At 40.7% G+C, this 22,784-nt stretch overlaps 1 protein-coding gene across 14 annotated transcripts in view; it reads left to right on the forward strand.

The window, feature by feature from the left end:
* NCOR1 (nuclear receptor corepressor 1) overlaps positions 1–22,784 on the forward strand; it is a 188,020-nt gene that overhangs the window by 7,767 nt on the left and 157,469 nt on the right. For 13 of the 14 annotated variants that reach the window (XM_008010473.3, XM_008010477.3, XM_008010484.3 and 10 more), the window contains one exon: positions 12,564–12,741. In XM_008010473.3, coding sequence (XP_008008664.1) covers positions 12,634–12,741 — 108 coding nt within the window. In that variant the 5' untranslated portion in view covers positions 12,564–12,633. Of the gene's footprint in view, positions 1–11,138; positions 11,249–12,563; positions 12,742–22,784 lie in introns of all 14 variants that reach the window. The other variant, XM_037987823.2, reaches the window with a different exon arrangement.

Below are 22,784 nucleotides of genomic sequence, written 5' to 3' on the forward strand. Positions count from 1 at the left end.
TGAACCCTGGAGGCGGAGGTTGCAGTGAGTGCCATTGCACTCCAGCCTGGCAACAGATCAAGACTACGTCTCAAAAAAAAAAAAAAAAAAAAAATACAGAACGGTTGGTGTTGATAGGATTATAATAGAATTTGGGACTCCCTTTGAAAGAATAATATCGACTAGTTTTATATAAAAAATTAAATTCTTAAGTAGATTAGTCAGGAGTAAAGGAAAAGTCAAGATTCCCAACTTATTTGGATTTCTTTCCCCCAATACAGTGTACTCGAGGAACAAATTTGGGCTGTTTGACTGTTTTTATTCTTTGTTATACACAAATAAACTGATATAAAAACCAAATATGTTGAGGTTACATTTTTCTTTTCTTTTCTTTTCTTTTCTTTTTTTTTTTTTGGAGACGGAGTCTCGCTCTGTCGCCCAGGCTGGAGTGCTGTGGCACGATCTTGGCTCACTGCAAGCTCTGCCTCCCAGGTTCACGCCATTCTCCTGCCTCAGCCTCCCGAGTAGCTGGGACTACAGGCGCCCGCCACCACGCCCAGCTAATTTTTTGTATTTTTAGTAGAGACGGGGTTTCACCGTGTTAGCCAGGATAGTCTCGATCTCCTGACCTCGTGATCCACCCGCCTCAGCCTCCCAAAGTGGTGGGATTACAGGCGTGAGCCACTGCACCCGGCCAAGATTACATTTTTCTGGGGAAAATTTGACTCTTAGATTTATGATGAGAGTCACCTTTATGCTTATAGATTGCACCTTTACCCCGTACTTTTGTTGAACTAAGACATTCTTCTTGCCATTATCACTGTCATACACACTTCACATTCAGAGTAATTTGTTTCAGGCAATTCATTTCCCTTGACAATAACAGCGATTTGTGTAATTTTGAAAATATTTGTTTTAAGTAGTCATGATCATGACTTTGAGTTTCTGTTCAAAGATGTTTAACTTTGCATTACTTTAAGAGTTTTAAATTCATTTTTAATTACAGTAACTTTTATGTATTTGGAGGTATTTGGAATGAAATCAAAACTTGTGCTATCTAGGAGTTATAACCTAAAATATGCAGAATGTAAATATACCTGATGTAGGAGTATATATATTCTGTTGAGGGGGGAAGAAGAAGTTACTTTATATTCACCCAAAATCATTTTAATGCACGAAGGAGGATATGCTATTTTAAAATCTTATCTTTCATTAATTATAAGTAATACATTATTTTGTATATATACTGAAATTGAAAGAACTACTTCCTGGATGTAATCTAGTGAGAGTTTGTTGCATTTTAAGACAGAGCCTTGCTCTTGTTGCCCAAGTTGGAGTGCAGTGGCACGATCTTGGCTCACTGCAACCTCCGCCTCCCAGGTTCAAGCGATTCTCTTGCCTCAGCCTCCCAAGTAGCTGGGATTACAGGCGTCCGCCACTATGCCTGGCTAATTTATGTATTTAGTAGAAGATGGGGTTTCACCATGTTAGTCAGGCTGGTGTCCAACTCCTGACCTCAGATGATCCACCCGCTTCGGCCTCCTAGAGTGCTGGGATTACAGGCGTGCGTCACCACGCCAAGTCATATGTCTTTTATAAATTGCCTACTGTTGTTCTTTGGTTATTTTCTGATGGGGTTATTGGTTTTTAACAGGTTAAAAAGTTCTTTACATATTCACTTTTTTCTTTTTTTTCTTTCTTTTTCTTTCTTTTTCTTTCTTTTTTTTTTTTTTTTTTTTTGAGAGAGTTTTGTTCTTGTTTCCTAGGCTGGAGTGCAATGGCATGATTTCAGCTCACCTCAACCTCCACTTCGCAGGTTCAAGCGATTCTCCTGCCTCAGCCTCCTGAGTAGCTGGGATTACAGGCATGCGCCACCGTGCCTGACTAATTTTGTGTTTTTACTAGAGATGGGGTTTCTCCATTTTGGTCAGGCTGGTCTCAAACTCCTGACTTCAGGTGATCTGCCCACCTCAGCCTCCCAAAGTGTTGGGATTACAGGCGTGAACCAATGCGCCTGACCTTATTCACTTTTTTCATATGTGTGCACATATCCCCCTAGCAATTCTTTTGTAGTGTTATGTACTCAGATATATCCAAACCCAGCACTGTGCTGCTGTGGGACCTTGGGCACATTATTTAACCTCGGTACACCTTAATTTCCTTATTTGTAAAATGGACATAATGTAAATAGCATTAGGCATAGTGGCTGGCACAAAGTAAGTAAATACTCAATAAATCTTAGCTGTGATTATTTGTCTATTTATGTGACTTTTGTGTTTTGTGCTCTACTTAAGACTTTCTTTACTCCAAAATGTAAAATATTCACCTATCTACTAAACTAGAAAAACAAAGTGACATTATATGCCTCTGTGTTTCTTTGCGTTAAAGATGAAAAGCATTGTATACATGTTTGCTTGTATATCACAGGATATATGATACTTGGAAACACTGGTTGTCATAGTAAGAAGAAAGAATGAGAGGAAGACTTTTTGACTGCTTGCCTTTTTGTATTTTTAAAACAAAGAAGTCCTCAGATTGTAATTTAATACTTCAATGGTTTCTTTTTCTCCTTTTCTTTTCCTTCTCTTTTTAAAACTTCTAATTCTTTGATCCATCTGGAATTTATTTCTGGTATAAGAAGTGAGACATATTTTGGGGAATAAAATTGTGTATGAATTCTACCCCAACTAGCTAGTTGTGTCAGCACCATTTAGTGAATAATCTGTTTTTTGCCCCGCTGTTAGAATTGCAACTTTTGTCATTTACTAAATGTGTTTGGGACTATTTCTGATTGACCTTATTATTTTATTTTGATCTCGTGTGTTACCATACCCTTTAAATTAGTATCATTTTATAATTTTAATACAGATGGGGTTAGTTACCTGTTCATTACTCTTTTTTTTTCATACTGTGACAATTCTGGTCTATGTGTTCTTCTATATGAACTTTAGAATCATTCTGTGACATTCAAAAAGAAATCATAGAGATTTTTATTGAATACTGAATGTTGATTGGGAATACTGAAATTGTAGGTGAAGTTTGGGGAAATTGACATCTTTATGTACTTTCTGTCCTGTGTTCAAATAGATTTTTATGTCCCTCAGTAGATTTTCAAACTTTGCTTCAAATAAGTCCTGTACAAATAAGTCTTGTTCTTCTTTATTTCTTTTAAAAAACATCAGACCCATGAATGGGAGTTTGTTTGTTTATTTTATTCAACAAATATTGTAGAGAATCAAACAGGTAGCTTTTATTCTAGTGAGAGAAGACAGAATATACTCAAATAAAATGAAGTACATAATCCATTTAAGATTATGATAAACCTATAAAGGAACCAAAAGGGTGATATGATGGGGAGTAACAAGTGGGAGCTTACCTTATATGTAGGGTGGTTGGAAAGACTCTTCTGAGATGACATTTGAACTGAGACCTTAAGTTTGAGGAGGAGCTAGCCACCTGAATGAGCCAGGAACAGCATTCCTGGCAGAGAGTAAAGAAGGACAAAGGCCCAGCTAGGAAGGACTTGGCAGAGAAGGGCTCCTGAAGAAACTGAAAGGAAACTCACGTTGCTGGGGCCTAGCAAACAATCTGGAAAGTAAGCAGGCCAAATCAAGTAGGGCCTTGGGTCATCGTAGGTGGTTTAGAGTTTGTTTGCTGCGCTTAGGAAATCCTTGGGGAATCTGAAGCAGGAGAGTGATGTGTTCTGATTTAAGGCTTAAAAAGAATACTTGGCTTTTTGAGTTGAGAAAGTATTGAAGTGGGAAGCCCAGTTAGGAATTTTTTTGCGGCAATAGGTAAGGATGGTGGTAGTCAGATAGAGAGGCCTGGGAGGCTTCAGAGGTGTGTGTGTGTGTGTGTGTGTGTGTATGTATGTGTGTAAGGAACAGCTAAACAACTTGCTGTTGGAGTGGGTGTTACTGAGAGCTAAGTACTGCTAACTGCTGCAGAGGCCATGTAGAGCAGAACAGAGCTGATCTTTGCCTTCATAGGTGGTGTCTGATAGCTCTGTTTGTTTCTAACGTGTGTACCAAAATAAAGTAGGCTAAAAGCATTTGACTTTAAGATTTATGGAGCTGGCCGGGCGCGGTGGCTCAAGCCTGTAATCCCAGCACTTTGGGAGGCCGAGACGGGCGGATCACGAGGTCAGGAGATCGAGACTATCCTGGCTAACACGGTGAAACCCCGTCTCTATTAAGAAATACAAAAAAAACTAGCCGGGCGAGGTGGCGGGCGCCTGTAGTCCCAACTACTCGGGAGGCTGAGGCCGGAGAATGGCGTGAACCCGGGAGGCGGAGCTTGCAGTGAGCTGAGATCCGGCCACTGCACTCCAGCCTGGGCGACAGAGGAAGATTTATGGAGCTTGGGGGTGCTGAGGCGGGTGCAGCAAAAAACAGAGTCTGTTCATAACCCTTGTTTTATATTGCTTAATAACCTGTCTCTGTTAGTGGGTCAAAGGGGAGGCAGCAGCAGGTGATCTTTAAGGTATCTGTCTCTGAGTTAGAAAAACATAGCTTGAGGAAGTTATGTAGCTTCCCTACAGCCTTAGAGGTAATAGTGGAACCAGACTTTTAGGTGAGCTCATGAACACACCAAGTCTTAGTACACTGCCTAGTATATATGTAGAACTCAATAAATGGTAACTCTTTTAGTAATATCCACTTAGATATTGTTATATCTGTTTATTCAGGCCAAATATCTACATTAAAATTTTTATCTCAATTTCTTTGTTCTTTTGTGTTAATCAAGGAGGGAATTGGCATGTAGTCATCCATTTTGGTTGTGAAATATATTTGTTCTTTTTTTTTTATTTATTTTTATTTTTATTTTTTAAGATGAAGTCTTGCTCTGTCACTGAGCCTGGAGTGCAGGGGTGTGATCTCGGCTCACTGCAACCTCCACCTCCCAGGTTCAAGTGATTCTCATGCCTCAGCCTCCTGAGTAGCTGGGATTACAGGTGCACACCACCACGCCTGACTAATTTTTTGTATTATTATTATTATTTTTTGAGATGGAGTCTTGCGCTGTCGCCCAGGCGGGAATGCAGTGGTGTGATCTCTGCTCACTGCAAACTCTGCCTCCCGGGTTCAAGCAATTCTCCTGCCCCAGCCTCCCAATCAGCTGGGATTATAGGCGCACGCCACTATGCCCAAGTAATTTTTGTGTTTTTAGTAGAGATGGGGTTTCACATGTTGGTCAGGCTAGTCTCGAACTCTTGACCTCGTGATCCGCCTGCCTCAGCCTCCCAAAGTGCTGGGATTACAGGCGTGAGCCACCACGCCCAGCCAAATTTTTTGTATTTTTAGTGGAGACAAGATTTCACCAGGTTGGCCAGACTGGCCTTGAACTCCTGACCTCAAGTGATCCACCTGCCTCAGCCTCTCAAAGTGCTGGGATTACAGACATGAGCCACCACACTTGGCTGGGTTTGAAATAACATTTGTTCTTATAAGTTGAGTGAGTGAGTGTTGTTCAGTTCAGAGAATTAGTTCAATGTAGTGCCGATATACCACAGAGTTCTCAGTTGGATATTGTTATATTGTACTGCTGTCTTGGGACAGCACTTTATGTAGAGGTAAAGTAGCATCATTTTCCTTTCATTTAAGAATTATATATTATTTATTATTATTTTTTGAGATAGAGTCTTGTTTTGTTGCTTAGGCTGGAGTGCAGTGACACGGTCTCGCCTCACTGCATCCTCTGCCTCCTGAGTTCAAGTGATTCTTGTGCTCAGCCTCCTGAGTAGCTGGGATTACAGACATGTGCCACCACGCCCGGTTAGTTTTTGTATTTTTAGTGTAGACAGGGTTTCGCCTTTTTGGCTGGACTGGTCTCAAACTCCTGGCTTCTAGTGATCCACTTGCCTCGGTCTCCCAGAGTGCTGGGATTACAGGCATGAGCCACTGTGCCTGGCCAGAATTACTTATTGAATATGTGTACCCATAGATTTATCAAATAATTATATCCTTATTAAAATTTTTCTTTCAATATCATATTTTATAAGAGGTAGGATAGGTTAACTAAAAAGCTTTTTCTTTAGCTTCCATTTGTTTCTCTGTCTTTAAGTAAGATGTCATGATATCAAAAGAGGCTGCAAATAAAATACCTTGTTAATGGCATTCCCCCAGAGTAGATCTTAACCAAAGGCTGAGAAACAGTAGCTTTTTTTCCCCCCAAAGAGAAGAATGCTTTAGTTTATTTTACAAGAGAAAATTTATTCCAGTATAGCACCACTCTGGTCTTGTACAAATTACAGAATTCACTTAGATAATTTCTAGTCTTTTCTCTCCTGGATGCTGGACTCTGTAATATGTTTAGGAGGTTGTCTTTGTTTAAATTGTCCCCAGGTTGGAGGATTTTAGGTGGTTGGGATGCCCAGGGTGGTGATCCTTCTTAGCCTTGTCTTGCCTAACATACTTTTAGAATTTGGACTAGAGTTGGACAGCTTTGTGGGAACTGGTGTGACCTAATTTGCCTCAGTTTAATAACTAATATTTTAGCATTTGAATGTCATAGAGGCATTGCCCTATCCCATACTTGTGTATTAGGATATTTTATTATTTTATCAGTTAAAAATTGCATATTTTGTAGGATCCTTTTTCTGCTTTGGTGAAATGTAGGCTTCACCTATATTGTGACGCTTGGTGGATTCATTCTTGCTCATCCGAAGTGGCATCTTTAGTCCTGCCACAGTGAAGTGTATTTTTAGCTTCTTTTTTTTTGTGTGAGATGGAGTCTCACTCTGTTGTCAGGCTAGAGTGCAGTGGTGTGATGCCAGCTCACTACAACCTCCGCTTCCCGGATTCAAGCGATTCCCCTGCCTCAGCCTCCCAAGTAACTGGGACTACCAGGTGCGTGCCACCTTGTCCGGCTAATTTTTTTTTTGTATTTTAGTAGAGATGGAGTTTCACCACGTTAGCCAGGATGGTCTTGATCTCCTGGCCTTGTGATCCGCCAGCCTTGGCCTCTCAAAGTGCTGGGATTACAGGTGTGAGCCACTGTGCCCGGCCATTTTTAGCTTTTTTTCCAAGATGGCTTAGGCCACCTTGAACACCTTTGCATAACACATTTTGGTTATGCAAAGGTTGTGGGCCAAAAGCCAGGAGTTCCTGCTGAGAGGAAAAATTGCTTTTTTTTTTTTTGGCAGGATAGTATTTGAAATTTTGTTGTTGCAAGATTTTCCTGTTGAGTGAGTATGTATGTGTTTATTTAATATGAGAAGATTTAAAAAGGAACTTAAATAGATAATTTTCATTTTGCAATATCGTATTGCTTGTTTGCAATATATAAGAGGCTAGGTCTGGGTTTATCTGTGTAATTCAGTTAGAAGTGCTATTGTCTTTTATGACAGTGACATATAATTATTACTATATTATTCCCATCCTAAAACATTGTATGTTGATATTTAAGAGATGAGGAAGTTGATTATAAAATCTTGATCAGATTTCTTAAACAATTCATAGAATTTTTTTCAGTTCATGAGTCAACCATGTAACTACCCTGAGTTAATGAGTTTCGGTGGCTAAGAACTGAAGTTATAATTTGATACTGCCACTTAAGGTGCTTCCTTCCCCTTCAGTCTGAACTTTAAGCTAGATTCTTTTATTTCAGTGGATTTCAAATGTAAAGTATTCTGCCCAGTTATCTTAGTGAGCCAGGACTGGAGTGAAGGGTGGAGGGGAGGATGGGGAAGGGCAGGGGGAGACTGAAAAGATGAATCCTAGGTCTCCCATTCTCACTAGATCAGAATGTTTCTCCATTGTATCTTTTGTACATTTAGCTTTCATTTAAGACTTTTGAGGAAAACATTCTGGTTAAAAAACAAGATCTGAGCACTGTTGCTGTGTATCTCGTGGATACGTTTTGAGGAAGGAGGTTGTAGTGTTCTCCAGGCTGCAGTTCATGTGAGGACAGGAAGGGCTTGCTTTAACCTGTAAATTTGTATGCCAGTAGGGGCTAATTTCCTGATTTTGCTAGTGTTTTGTTTTTGTTTTTTTTTCCCTTCTGTGTTGGGCGGATAGTACTTTTAAATAAAACTGACTTTTTTTTTTTTTTTTTGAGATAATAAAGTTAAACTTCACTAAAGTCATACCACAAAACTAGGACAACAGGAAGGATTACTGAGATGAGGGAAAAAATGGACAAGTCACTTAACTTGTGACTTTGAGTGACATTGAGTGTAATTGTTGAACTCAGGACTCACCATAGCTGAAAGTTAAACAATGTGCATTAAAAAAATTATACCTCATGGATTTCTAATCATTTAGGCCACTGTTGGAAAAAAATTGGATGACCCTGGATTAAAATCTTTTTTTTTTTTTTGCTTCTCCATTCCATTTATAGCTTTATTTATTTGGGATGTCTGAGTTGGGAGGAGAACGCAGAGATAGATCACTTAAAGCATGTTTTAGGACAGCAGATCAGAATTAGTTGGAAAACTTACAAAATGAATGAACGTTCATATAGTGAAATACTCTTTTTTTTTGACTGAGTTTCACTCTTGTTGCCTAGGCTGGAGTACAATGACACGATCTCGGTTCACCGCAACCTCTGCTTCCCAGGTTCAAGCGATTCTTCTGCTTCAGCCTCTCGAGTAGCTGGAATTACAGGCATGTGCCACCATGCCTGGCTAATTTTTGTATTTTCAGTAGAGATGGGGTTTCACCATGTTGGTCAGGCCGGTCTCGAACTCTCGACCTCAGGTGATCCACCCGCCTCAGTCTCCCAAAGTGCTGGGATTACAGGCGTGAGCCACCATGCCCGGCCCATATAGTGAAATACTCTTTAGCAATAGAAAGAACCATAAATTCATGAGAATAATTGCCAAGATTTTTTTTATTTTTTGTTTTTTTTTTGAGATGGAATCTCGCTCTGTCACCCAGGCTGGAATGCAGTGGCGTGATCTCGGCTCACTGCAAGCTCCGCCTCCCAGGTTCACGCCATTCTCCCGCCTCAGCCTCCTGAGTGGCTGGGACTATGGGCGCCTGCCACCATGCCCGGCTAATTTTTTTGTATTTTTAGTAGAGACGGGGTTTCACCGTGTTAGCCAGGATGGTCTCGATCTCCTGACCTTGTGATCCGCCCACCTCGGCCTCCCAAAGTGCTGGGATTACAGGCGTGAGCCACCGCACCCGGCCAGCCAAGATGTATTAAGTAATAAAAGCAAGATACAGAACAGTGTGTATCTAGTATGCTACCATTTACATAGGGGGAAAAGTGTGAGTGTATGTATGTGTAGGATCTTTCTAAAGGACACTCTAGAAACTAGTAACTTTAGTTGCTTTCTGGGAGGGTAACTGGGTAGCAGCTAGAGGAGAAGGGCGAGGAGATTTTTCACTTTGTATTCTGTGGTACTTTTAAAAACTCTTAAGTCCTGCATATAATATTTATTTCCAAAAAGATCAACCCTCCCCACAAGGCCAAATGTTGGCTTTTCCCCTTCCACTTGGAGCAGTTGCAGGTGTATAGATGAGGAGAAAGCTCCTCAGGTGGTTTTAATGTGTGGTCTCACTGAACATCTCAGCTCCTCCTAGTTCACTACTTGCTGAGAAAGCGGCAAAGCATTGCAGAAAACATTAGTTTTTCCCGTTTTGCCACAGACGATTATGTGATATTGGAGGAATTGTTGACTTTCTCTGATCTTCAGATTTCTCATCTGTCAAATCAGTGTTAGCTGGGTAATCTCAACCTTCCAATCCTTAAGATTTGCTGACCTCCATGCCTTGGGCCTTGGAAGGGAGCAGGGAGAAAACAGACTGAGGGACAACTGGTCAGTCTTCTGACTCTTTTCCTGGTCAGCTTTCACAGCAGCAGGAAATGTGACATCAGGAGGAAATATGGTATATTTATTTAAAATATTTATATATTACATGGTACCACATATGGTTTTTAAAGTTCTTTTTTTTTTTTTTTTTTGAGACGGAGTCTGGACCCCTCGCCCAGGCTGGAATGCAGTGGCGCCATCTCGGCTCACTGCAACCTCTGCCTCCCAGCTTCAAGTGATTCTTCTGCCTCAGCCTCCCCAGTAGCTGGGTTTACAGGCATGCACCACCATGCCTGGCTAATATTTTGTATCTTTAGTAGAGATTGGGTTTCACCATGTTGGCAGGCTGACCTTGAACTCCTGACCTTGTGATCTGCCCGCATTGGCCTCCTAAAGTGTTGGGATTACAGGCATGAGCCACTGCGCCCGGCCTTAAAGTTCTTTCTATATGTTTTTTCTTTTGTTTTTTGAGTCAGAGTTTCCTTGTATCACCCAGGCTGGAGTGCGGTGGCACAATCACGGCTTACTGCAGTCTTGACCTCCTGGGTTCAAGTGATCCTCCTGCTTCAGCCTCCCAGGCAGCTGGGACCATGGGTGTGTGCTGCCATGCCTGACTAATTATTATTATTATTATTTCAATTTTCTTGTAGAGATAAGTCTGCCTTCATTGCCCTGACTGGTCTCGAATGCCTGGCCTTAGGAGATCCTCCGATCTTGACTTCCCAAAGTGCTGGGATTACAGGTGTAAGCCACTGTGGCCAGCCTACAAGTTTTGTTTTAAAGTTAGATTGAATGATAATTCCCTAGAAAATTTTATTTTCTAAACCTAAACTGGATAAAGAATATATTGATAAAAACTGGGAAATTGATCAAGTTGTCACACTGAATTATTTTTTGAATTTGCCCTCTTCCCAAATCCCTTGAAATGATGGAAACAAAATTAAAACTTTACGAATAAATTATTAAATGGGTGGAGATTTTATATATATAAAATTTATATATTTTTATATACGCAGTTATATAATTTTCATCTTATGTATAAATTCTGTTTTTTTAAAACCACCCAATTAGGTAATAATAGAAATCCTGTCTTAGAGTGTATGTACACACATGCACATGTATATATGTGTATGTATATAACATTTTTGTCATGGGAGTTTTATATATAATTAAGATAGAAATTATATATTATAGCACACATTTTTATACATATGTAATATTCTTTATCATATGTATGTAAAATACTCCCATATTAATTATGTATAACATAAATATTTATGCTATCCTGAAACATAAACATAGATAATCATGTTTTAGGATGGGAATACTCAGGAGTATAAAGGTACCTGTTCTCCCATTAGTCAGTCTGTGAATTCAGTATTTATGTGTTCTTATCCAGAATTTCTATGGGACCTGACAAGCCGACTCTGATGCTTGTGTGCAAGAGGAAATGTGCTAGAATAGCTGAGAAGGCGATGAAAGTAGCAGCAACAACAAAGCACAGCGCAGGTGAAACTTGCCTTGCTAAATATGAAACCTCGTAATACTATAGTAATTTGAAAAGTATGGCATTGGCACAAGAAAAGACAGACAAAAGACAAATCAAATTAGTCTGGAATTGTGGATAAGTAGGAATGTACTTTATAATGAAGATGGCTTTGTTTTTCTTTGTTTTTTCTTGAGACGGAGTCTTACTCTGTTGCCCCGGCTGGCGTACAGTGGCGTGATCTTGGCTCACTGCAACCTCCGCCTCCCAGGCTTAAGCAGTTCTCCTGCCTCAGCCTCCCAAGTAGCTGGGATTACAGGCGCATGTCATCATGCCTGGCTAATTTTTGTATTTTTAGTAGAAAGGAGGTTTGACCATGTTGGCCAGGCTAGTCTCGGAACTCCTGACCTCAAGTGATCCGCCTGCCTTAGCCTCCCAGAGTGCTGGGATTAACAGGAGTAGCCACCACTCCTGGCCTTTTCTTTATTTGCTATTTTAGGTCCATAGAAGCATGCAAAGAGTAATATAGCAAATGTCCAACTACCTACCATCTGTGATTACAAAACTTAGTATTTTATCATCCTTGCTTCAGAATTATTAAATAAAGACAATACTTCCTCTGCACAAATACCTTAAAACTACTCTTGAATTCTTTTCACAATTGACTTATCAACTCCCAAATTTAGAACCATGTATTTTTGTCTTTATATTTGTTTCTCAGACATTTATAGAAAGATATTTACTGAGCAGTTACAATGTGTCAGACCTTATGCTGTTTTTATATACTGTTTTTACTTATATAGCTAATTATATTATTTGTCACATATTAACCTATTTTAAGCATAAAAAGAAATGACCCATTAATGTTTTGAAACTTTGGTAACTTTTATTAAGTAAATACATGAGAGGAAGCTTTTACTGGTAATTCTGGTTTTATTTATGTAGCTATAGTTATAATTTATTAGAAGTACACTTGGTGTTGGCTGGGCGCGGTGGCTCATGCTTATAATCCCAGCACTTTAGGAGGCCGAGGTGGGCGGATCACGAGGTCAGGAGATCGAGACCATCCTGGCTAACACGGTGAAACCACGTCTTTACTAAAAAAATACAAAAAAACTAGCTGGACATGGTGGTGGGCACCTGTGGTCCCAGCTACTTGGGAGGCTGAGGCAGGAGAATGGTGTGAACCTGAGGCGGAGCTTGCAGTGAGAATAGATCGCGCCACTGCACTCCAGCCTGGGTGACAGAGCGAGACTCTGTCTCAAAAAAAAAAAAAAAGAAAGAAGTACACTTGGTGTTTTAGTTCTTATTACTTCTATTTTTTCCCATCCTGTTTAGGTGGTTTCCTGGAAACATGATTGTTTATTGGCGTTGATCTCACAGTCTGGTGAGGACTTCTTTACTGATAATGTCAAGTTCAGGTTATCCTCCCAACCAAGGAGCATTCAGCACAGAACAAAGTCGTTATCCTCCTCACTCTGTCCAGTATACATTTCCCAGCACCCGCCACCAGCAGGTAAGGAACAAATACTATGCAAATTTTACATGTTTTTTGTGTTTTTCTTTACTTTTCCTATTTAAGACACATGTTGGTCAGAAACCACCAAATTTACATTTTTTTAAGTGGCAAGAGCTATTTACAAAGACGAGGAACCAAAGGTTGGGAATTAATTATTTCTGTCTTCTTACTGTGGTTTTATGCCGGATTTCAGGAGTTGAACTTGTCTTTGCTTTTGATGATAGGAATTGATGATAAATAGAAAACGTATCAATGCTCTAGAATTTCTAGGGTAAGACCTATATTTATACTCCCAAGTTGTGGTTGAGTTTTAAGCTGGCCAGATAACTTCGCATGTCTTGAGAGATGGCCAGGATAAAAACCTCTCTCTTCTTGAGAGATTGATGGTAGGAAGATTTGCATAGTAGGTAGGAAGGAAGGAAGGGATGGTAGATAGGAAGGAAGACTTTATCATAGGAAGAGTTTGTAAGAGATTGATTTACCTTGTGAAAAATAAAATATGAGGTGAAATAATCATCTCAGAGGGAGACCAAGAATATGGGTGTAAGAGGTTTAAAGAAAAATAGGAAAGGATGGGATAAAACGACCATCTCAGAGACTAAGAAAGCAGATTTGTCATCAAAATGTATTGTGGGGTCCTACTGAGGACTCCTTTGAAGTGTAGTCATGATTACAGAGTTAGAATGGACATTCTTACATTGTTCCTGTGTAGGGAGGCATTTAGTCTTTCACCATTACATGGAATGTTAGTTGCACGTTTTTGTTGATGCTTTTGGTTGAAGAGGTTGCTTTCTGTTCCTAGTTTGAGAATTTCTGTCATGATTGGGTGTTGAATTTTGCTTGTATTGTCCCCCTACCCCAGTGTTATTCATCTGATTACCAATTTTCTGGATTATTGTTGCTGCTGGTTTTTTTAAAAAATCAGGCCGGGCGCGGTGGCTCACGCCTTTAATCCCAGCACTTTGGGAGGCTGAGGCGGGTGGATCACTTGAGGTCAGGAGTTTGAGACTAGCCTGGCCAACATGGTGAAACCCCTTCTCTACTAAATATACGAAAAAATTTGCCAGGCATCGTGACAGGCACCTGTGATCCCAGCTACTCGGGAGGCTGAGGCAGGAGAATCGCTTGAACCCGAGAGGCGGAGGTTGCAATGAGCCAAAATCGTGCTGTTGCACTCCAGCCTGGGCAACAAGAGTGAAACCTCATCTTAAAAGAAACAAAATTAACTTTGCAGTTTAGTTTATGTATATATACATATATCTTTATTAATGCACTCATTATATGTGTACATTGTAACAAATTTTGAAAAATTCATAAACTCATAGAACCATCACCAAAATGAAGATGAACAACATTTCTAACACTCCAGAACGTTTCTTGGTACCCCATCCTCCTTGGCACCCCATCGGTGTCAGTCCTTCTCCCCCACTTCCTACTAACCTCAGCTCCTAGGAAACCACTGATCTGCTTTCTATCATAATACATTGTATATGTTCTGAGCTTCATGGGAACTCTTTTGTCTATGGCCTCTTTTGCTTCCCATGATACTTCTGTGATCTATCCATGTCTGGCATGTCTCAGTTCATTCCTTTTTATTGTTGAGTATGGGTATACCACAATTTATCCAGTCACCTATTCCAGTTTTTGATTATTATAAGTTAAATTACTTAGAAAACATATAGCTATATATTTGTTGTATCTAGATTATTAAAAGAAGTATTGCCTCATTTTCTTAACAGTATCCTTTGGAGAGTGTACATTTTTTATTTTCATCAAGTCCGGTGTACTTTTTTTTTTTTGAGATGGAGTCTTGCTCTGTCACCCAGGCTGGAGTGCTATGGTGCCATTTCAGCTCACTGCAGCCTCTGCCTGCCGGGTTCAAACAATTCTCCTGCCTCAGCCTCCCGAGTAGCTGGAATTACAGGCATGTGCCACCACGCCCAGGTAAGTTTTGTATTTTTAGTAGAGATGGAGTTTCACCATGTTGGCCAGGCTGGGGTCGAACTCCTGACCTCAGGTGATCCACCCTCCTCGGCCTTCCAAAGTGCTGGGATTACAGGCATGAGCCACTGTACCCAGCCCCAATTTATTATTTTTGTTGTTCATTTTTTGTGCTTTTTGTGTCATACCTAAGAAATTTTTGCCAAATTCACTAAGATTTTCACTTATGTTTTCTTTTCTAAGTTTTATAATTTTAGGTTTTTCATTTAGGTAAATTACCTATTTTGAATTAAAATTTTATATGTGACGTGGTAAGCATTGAGTTTCAATCTTTCTGCATTAAGAATAATGTTAGCTTGGAGAGTGGTCTTTACTCCTGTGTTTTCTTAAGGGGTTTGCGTAGGATTGGTACTTTTTTTTTTTTGAGATGGAGTCTCGTTCTGTCGTCCAGGCTAGAGTACAGTGGCATGATCTTGGATCACTGCAACCTCCATCTCCTGGGTTCAAGCGATTCTACTGCCTTAGCCTCCTGAGTAGTTGGGATTACAGGTGCGTGCCACCACACCTGGCTAATTTTTGTATTTTTAGTAGAGATGGGGTTTCACCGTGTTGGCCAGGCTGGTTTCGAACTTCTGACCTCAAGTGATCCACCCGCCTCAGCCTCCCAAAGTGTTGGGATTATAGGCATGAGCCACCGTGCCTGGCCTTCTCTTTCTCTCTCTCTGCCCCTCACCCTCTCTTTCCCCCTCTCTCCTCTTTCTCCTCTTTCTCCCTTTGAGTCTTACTCTGTTACCCAGGTTGGAGTGGGCAATTGCATGATCTTGGCTCACTACAACCTCCTCCTCCTGGTTCAAGCAATTCTCCTGCCTCAGCCTCCCAAGTAATTGGGATTACAAGTGCCCACCACGTTGCCTGGCTAATTTTTTGTATTTTTATTTGCAACAGGGTTTTGCCATGTTGGCCAGACTAGTCTCGAACTCCTGACCTTAGGTTATCTACCCGCCTCAGCCTCCCAAAGTGCTGGGATTACAGATGTGAGCCACCACGTGTGGCCCAGGATTGATACTTTTTCATCCTTAGATATTTGATGGAATTTATCAGTGAAACTATTGGGCCCAGAATTTTTTTTGTGGGAAGAATTGAAATATGAGCTCCCTTTCTTTAATAGTTATAATTCAGATACTCAGTTTTTTTCTTGAGTCAGTTTGGATGTATTTTGTTGTTTAAGGTATCAGATTTGTTGACATAATTTGTCACAATATTTCCTCATCATTTCAGTGCCTTTGATCAGATATGTTGGCGATGTTGTTCCTCTTGTGGATAATGTGTTTTTTTGTTTGTTTGTTTTTTGTTTTTTTTTAAATCAGTCTGCCTAGAGGTTTATCAGTTTAATAGATTCTTGAAGAACTACCTTTGGTTTCAGTCATTTTCACTATTTTCTCTATTTCATTGATTTCTGCTCTTTATTGTTTTTTTCCTTCTCTAATTGTCTGTGTATATATCATTTCTGACATCCTTCATTCTTTCTGTATATTCAGGTTTTCTTCTGATATTATTGTGTTTTTGCCTGAAGAACTTCATTTCTCTTAGTTTAGGTCTTTTGGCAATTAATTATCTCAGCTTTTATTTGCCTGAAGAAGTTTTTATTTCTGAAGACTATTTTCACTAGATATAGAATTCTAAGTTGACAGTTTCAGTATTTTAAGAGATACCATATCATTGTATTCTGGCTAGTATGATTTCTGACTAGAAGCCTGTGGTCATTCTTAATTTTTGTTCATTAATGTATAAAACACATTTTCCCCCCTCTGGCTACTTGTTGTTTTTTTTGAGGCAGTCTTGCTCTGTCATTCAGGCTGGAGAGCAGTGGTACGATCTCAGCTCACTACAACCTCTACCTCCCGGGTTCAAGCAATTCTTGTGCCTCAGCCTCCTGAGTAGCTGGGGCTGCAGGCATGCACTACCATGCCCAGCTAATCTTTTTTTTTTGAGACGGAGTTTCACTCTTGTTGCCCAGGCTGGAGTGCAGTGATGCAATCTTGGCTCACCACAACCTCCGCCTCCTTCAAGTGATTCTCCTGCCTCAGCCTCCCGAGTAGCTGGGATTATAGGCATGTGCCACCATGCCCGGCTAATTTTGTATTTTTAGTAGCTACAGATGGGATTTCTTCATGTTAATCAGGCTGGTCTTGAACTCCTGACCTCAGGTGATCCATCCGCCTCAGCCGCCCAAAGTGCTGAGATTACAGGCGTGAACCACTGTGCCCGGCCCTAGCTAATTTTTTGTATTTTTAGTAGGGACAAGTTTTTGCTATGTTAGCCAGGCTGTTCTTGAACACCTGGCCTCAAGTGATCTGCCTGCCTTCGCCTCCCAAAGTATGGGGATTTCAGGTGTGAGCCACTGTGCCTGGTCTCCTCTTGTTACTTTTTAAGAGTTTTCTCTTTATCATTGGTGTCTTGCTATGTTGCCTAGGCTGGAGTGCAGTGGTTTTCATAGGTGCAGTCCCACTGCTGATCACACAGGAGTTGTGACCTGCTCCTTTTTGTTTTTTTTTAACCTGGGCGGGTTCATCCCTCCTTAGGCAACCTGGTAGTCCCCCTGCTTCTGGGAGGTCATCATATAAATGCTGAACTTAGTGTAGACATCTGATTGGCACAGCCCAGAGCGGTAGCCCAGAACTACTGGGTTGAAGGGATCCTCTTGCCTCAGCCTCCCAAGTAGATGGGAATACAGGTGTGAGTCACAAAACCTGGCTGTTGTGCTTTTTGAATGAATACGTTATTGTCCCTGACATTCACTAAGCTTCCTGATTCTGTGGATTTACAATTTTCATAAAATTTGAGCAGTTTGGGGCCATTGTTTTTTCAATTATTTTTTCCTGTCTCCTTTCCCCCTAGTTTCTATCTGGGACTCCAATTACTCATGTTGCATGTTATTCCACAGTTCACTGTACCTCTGTTCACTTTTTTTCCTCCTGTGTTTTTAAATCCATTAGCTTCATTTTGCTATGGTATCATAGTTAGTGATCTTTTCTTTTGTACTTTTCAGCCTGTTGTTAATTTTATCCAGTGACACTTTTATTGCAGATGGATTTCATTTTTGATTAGAATATGAACGTGAATTTCATACTTTTTTAGTGCTGGCCTTTGTTATATTCCTGTAAAGAGAGATGAAGTCCTTCTGGTAGGAAATTAAGTTACTTTTGAGGCTTGTTTTTAAACTCTTAGGGCAGGTCTAGAGTAGTCTCTTTATTCTAGGTCTAATTTATTCCCCACTTCTAAGCTTGTCTCCTAGGGTTTCTGTTGAATGTCCCATGTATTCAGTGGGGTTTCCTCACTCTTGCTGGAAGAAATTTGAATGAGTTCTTGCCCTGAGTGAGCTCAGGGAATTGTTTGCTTTATAGTTGCTTCTAATTGTTCTATCATCAGAAATTATTTTTATCCCAGCCTGTGATATTTCTCCTTATGCATTTGCAGACTAGAATTCAGACAGAGGCTTAAGGGATCCTAAATTCAGAGTTCAAGAAATCTTTCTCTTTGAAACTCACTTCTGAAAGTTCAGTCCCTATGGCTTATCCAGACCTCGTACGGTTGCTTCTTCAATGACTGTGATTGTGGGACACGAATTAGGTTCCCTTCCCATGGCTACAGTTTGGAAATTGCCTTTAGGCAGAGGGCCTAGAGTATGGTAGGTAGGGCTCACCTCATTTGCTTCATTTCTGTCAGTCATCAAGCCCTTTTTTTAGCTGCTGACTGTGGGAAGGTAATTCTGAGCAGTGTTACCTGCTTATACCTGGAAGCTGCAGTGCACTGTTGTTACTTTTATTTTACTCTTTACTCTTAATTTTTCTTGCTGGGTACATCCTTTAGAAATTCTTTCAGAGAGTATTGGCTGGGCGCGGTGGCTCATACCTGTAATCCCAGCACCTTGGGAGGCTGACGCGGGCAGATCATGAGGTCAGGAGATCAAGATCATCCTGGCTAACACGGTGAAACCCCGTCTCTACTAAAAATACAAAAAAAACCCCCCAAAAATTAGCTGGGCGTGGTGGCCGGCACCTGTAGTCCCACCTTTTCGGGAGGCTGAGGCAGGAGAATGGCGTGAACCCGGAAGGTGGAGTTTGCAGTGAGCCGAGATTACGCCACTGCACTCTAGCCTGGACGACAGAGTGAGACTCCTTCTCAAAAAAAAAAAAAAAAAAAAAAAAAAAAAGAAGTTCTTTCAGAGAGTGTCTGTGGTTGGTACATTATTTGAGTTCTTGAATACTCAAAAGTTAGTAGCCTTAAAACTTGAGTGATGGTTTATTTTTTATTTCATTTTATTTTTAAAGACAAGGTTTCACTCTATCACCCAGGCCAAAATGCAGTAACACAGTCATAGCTCACTGTAACTTTGAGCTCCTGGGCTCAAGTGATTCTCCCACCTCAGCCTCGTGAGTAGCTGGGACTACAGGTTTGTACCACCGCCGTGCCCAGCTAATTTTTAAATTTTTTGTAGAGATGGGCTCTCACTGCACAGGCTTATCTCAAACCACTGGCCTCAAGCTGTCCTCCCGCCTTGCCCTCCCAAAATGCTGGGATTACAGGCATGAACCAGCATGCCTGGTCAATGATGACTTAGTTATTCAATTTGTAGCTTCAAAGTTATTTTCCTCTGAACTTGGAATATGCTATTATTTGCTGTTTGCTTCTATTCAGTGTTGCTAATGAGAAGCCTGCTTTTATTATGATCCTTCTAACTTTGTAGGAAACCTGTTTTTTATTTCATGGAACTTATAACAAAGTTTCAATTTATTCTTGTTTTCTAATATTTTTATGTGTCCAGTATGGATTAATTTTAAAAGTACATCCAGTTTTTTCCTTAAGCCCTTTTAAATCTGAAGACCATGTTTTTTTTTCTAACTTCAGAGAAATGCTGTTCTATTATTTCTCAGGATCCTGTCTCTTACCTGTGGATATGGGAAGTTGGAACTTTTTACGCTAGCTCTGATTTTTAATTTTTCTTCTGTGGTTTCTATGTCTTTGTGCTTTACTGGGTACTGAGAGAATTCCTCAGTTCTCTCTTAGCTTTTCACTTCTGTGTGTTCAACTATTGTTTACATTCAGTGATTCAATTTTTAGTTTTTTTGATTCTTTTTTTTTTTTTTTTTTTGAGATGGAGTCTTGCTCTGTCACCCAGGCTGGAGTGCAGTGGTGCCATCTTGGCTCACTGCAAGCTCCGCCTCCTGGGTTCAGGCCATTCTCCTGCCTCAGCCTCCCGAGTAGCTGGGACTACAGGTTCCGCCACCGCGCCTGGCTTATTTTTTGTATTTTTAGTGGAGATGGGGTTTCACCGTGTTAGCCAGGACGGTCTCGATCTCCTGACCTCGTGATCTACCCGCCTCGGCCTCCCAAAGTGCTGGGATTACAGGCGTGAGCCACTGCGCCCGGCCTCTGAGTCTTTTATTAAATTTTTAAAAAATTTTTTGAGACAGAGTCTCACTCTGTTGCCCAGGCTTGAGTACAGTGGCACGATCTTGGCTCATTGCAACCTCTACCTCCTGGGTGCAAGCAATTCTCGTACCTCAGCCTCCTGAGTAGCTGGGACCACAGACTTGTGCCACCACGCCCGGCTAATTTTTGTAATTTTAGTACACATGGGGTTTTGCCAAGTTGGCCAGGTTTGGTGTCAAGCCCCTGGCCTCAAGTAACCCTCTCACCTTGGCCTCCCAACGTGCTAAGATTACAGGCGTGAGCTACCATGCCCGGCCTACCATTTTATTTTTTATTTATTTATTTATTTTTTTATAAACCCTTGTGATGAGGGCTGACTTTTTTTTTTTTTTTTAAATTAAACAAAACAAAACAAAACAGAATCTCGCTCTGTCGCCGAGGCTGGAGTTCAGTGACTTGATCTTGGCTCACTGCAATGTCTTTCTCCCAGGTTCAAGCGATTCTCCTGCCTCAGCCTCTGGAGTAGCTGGGATTACATGTGCCTGCCACCATGCCTGGCTAGTTTTTGTATTTTTAGTAGAGATGGGGTTTCACCATGTTGGCCAGGCTGGTCTTGAACTCCTGACCTCAAGTGATCTGCCTACCTTGGCCTCCCAAAGTTCTGGGATTACAAGCGTGAGCCATAGCACCTGGCCTATTTGATTGTTTTTGAGAATATTGTTATTATTTTCTAAGTCCTTTTTACTTTTATCTACTGTTTTACCTGTTTCCTTGGATGTAAATTCTTTTTTGTTTTGGTGCCTTTGAAAAAACTTTTTTTTTTTTTTTTTTTTTTGTGAGACAGAGTCTTGCACTTTTGTCCGGGCTGGAGTGCAATGATAAGGTCTCGGCTCACTGCAGCCTCTGCCTCCCAGGTTCACGTGATTCTCCTGCCTCAGTCTCCTGAGTAGCTGGGATTACACGAGCACGCCACCACGCCCAGCTAATTTTTTGTATTTTTAGTAGAGACGGGGTTTCCTTATGTTGGCCAGGCTGTTCTCAAACTCCTGACCTTGTGATCTGCCCGCCTTGGCCTCCCAAAGTGCTGGGATTATGGGCGTGAGCCACCGTGCCAGGCTGAAAAAGTTTTTTAAATGGTTTTGTTTTTTATGTATTCAACTTTATATCTGAGATTTCTTCTTAGACTATGAGTTGTTTTTCACTCATAACTTACAGAGAAGGGCTCTCAATGGCTTTATCTACCCCCTGTTTTATCCTGGACAGCACAGTTTTATCTGTTTATGATTTTTAAAACATTTTTGTTGACACAGAATTCATATACAGAAAATTTACCATTTTAAAGTATATAATATAGCAGCTTTTAATATATTCATTATATTGTGCAACTATCACCATTACCTGATTTCAGGATATCTCCATCACCTGCAACGAAACCCCATACCTAAATAGCAGTTTCAGTTCTCCTCCTCTCCCCATCTTTTGGCAGCCACCAATTCATTTTCTGTTTCTATGGATTTGTTGCCTTTTCTTTTCTTTTCTTTTCTTTTTTTTTTGTTTTCTTTTTAAATACAGTGTCTTGCTCTGTTACCCAGGCTGGAGCGCAGTGATGCAGTCGGAGCTCGCTGCAGCCTCTAACTCTTGGGCTCAAGTGATCCTCCCGCCTTAGCCTACCGAGTAGCTGGGACGTGCCACAATGCCCGGCTAATTTTTAAATTTATTTTTTGTAGAGATGAAGTCTCACTTTGTTGCCCAGACTAGTCTTGAATCTCTGGGGTCAAGCAATCTGCCCACCTTGACCTACCAAAGTGTTGGGATTATAGACGTGAGCCATAGCACCCAGGCTGGATTTGCTTATTATAGACATTTTATATAAATGGAATAATAATATGCGACCTTTTGTGCCTGGCCTTTTTTTTTTTTTAAACTTAGTATAATGTTTTCTTTTTTTGGAGACGGAGTCTCGCTCTGTCGCCCAGGCTGGAGTGCAGTGGCCAGATCTCAGCTCACTGCAAGCTCCGTCTCCCGGGTTCACGCCATTCTCCTGCCTCAGCCTCCCGAGTAGCTGGGACTACAGGCGCCCGCCACCTCGCCCGGCTAGTTTTTTGTATTTTTTAGTAGAGACGGGGTTTCACCGTGTTAGCCAGGATGGTCTCGATCTCCTGGCCTCGTGATCCGCCCGACTCGGCCTCCCAAAGTGCTGGGATTACAGGCTTGAGCCACCACGCCTGGCCTAATATAATGTTTTCTATGTTCATCTGTGTTCTAACATGTGTTCTAGCATCTCTCCTTTTTTAAGGCTGAATGATATTCAGTTGTATGGTTATACTACATTTTGTTTATTTGTTCATTAGTTGATGGACATTTTGGTTGTTTTTTGTTTTTATTTTTTGGCTATTGTGAATAATGCACCCATGAAAAATTGTTTACTAGGTTTTGTGTGTGGTTTTATGTACTTGCAATTCTTTGGGGTATATACCTAACACTGGAGTTCCTAGCTTATTTAGTAATTTAGTAATTCTGTGTTTTTCTGTTTATGATTGAGTTAGCACAATAGATTTGTTTAGAAAATAAGTTTTTGCCAAAAAACAAAAACAAAGGAAAGGTACAAAAACAAACACAAAAACACTCACCTAGTTTTGATGGGAAAAACTACTACTCTTAACTAG

This window comes from Chlorocebus sabaeus, chromosome 16, assembly GCF_047675955.1.
Source record: "Chlorocebus sabaeus isolate Y175 chromosome 16, mChlSab1.0.hap1, whole genome shotgun sequence".
Taxonomy (NCBI): Eukaryota; Metazoa; Chordata; class Mammalia; order Primates; family Cercopithecidae; genus Chlorocebus; species Chlorocebus sabaeus.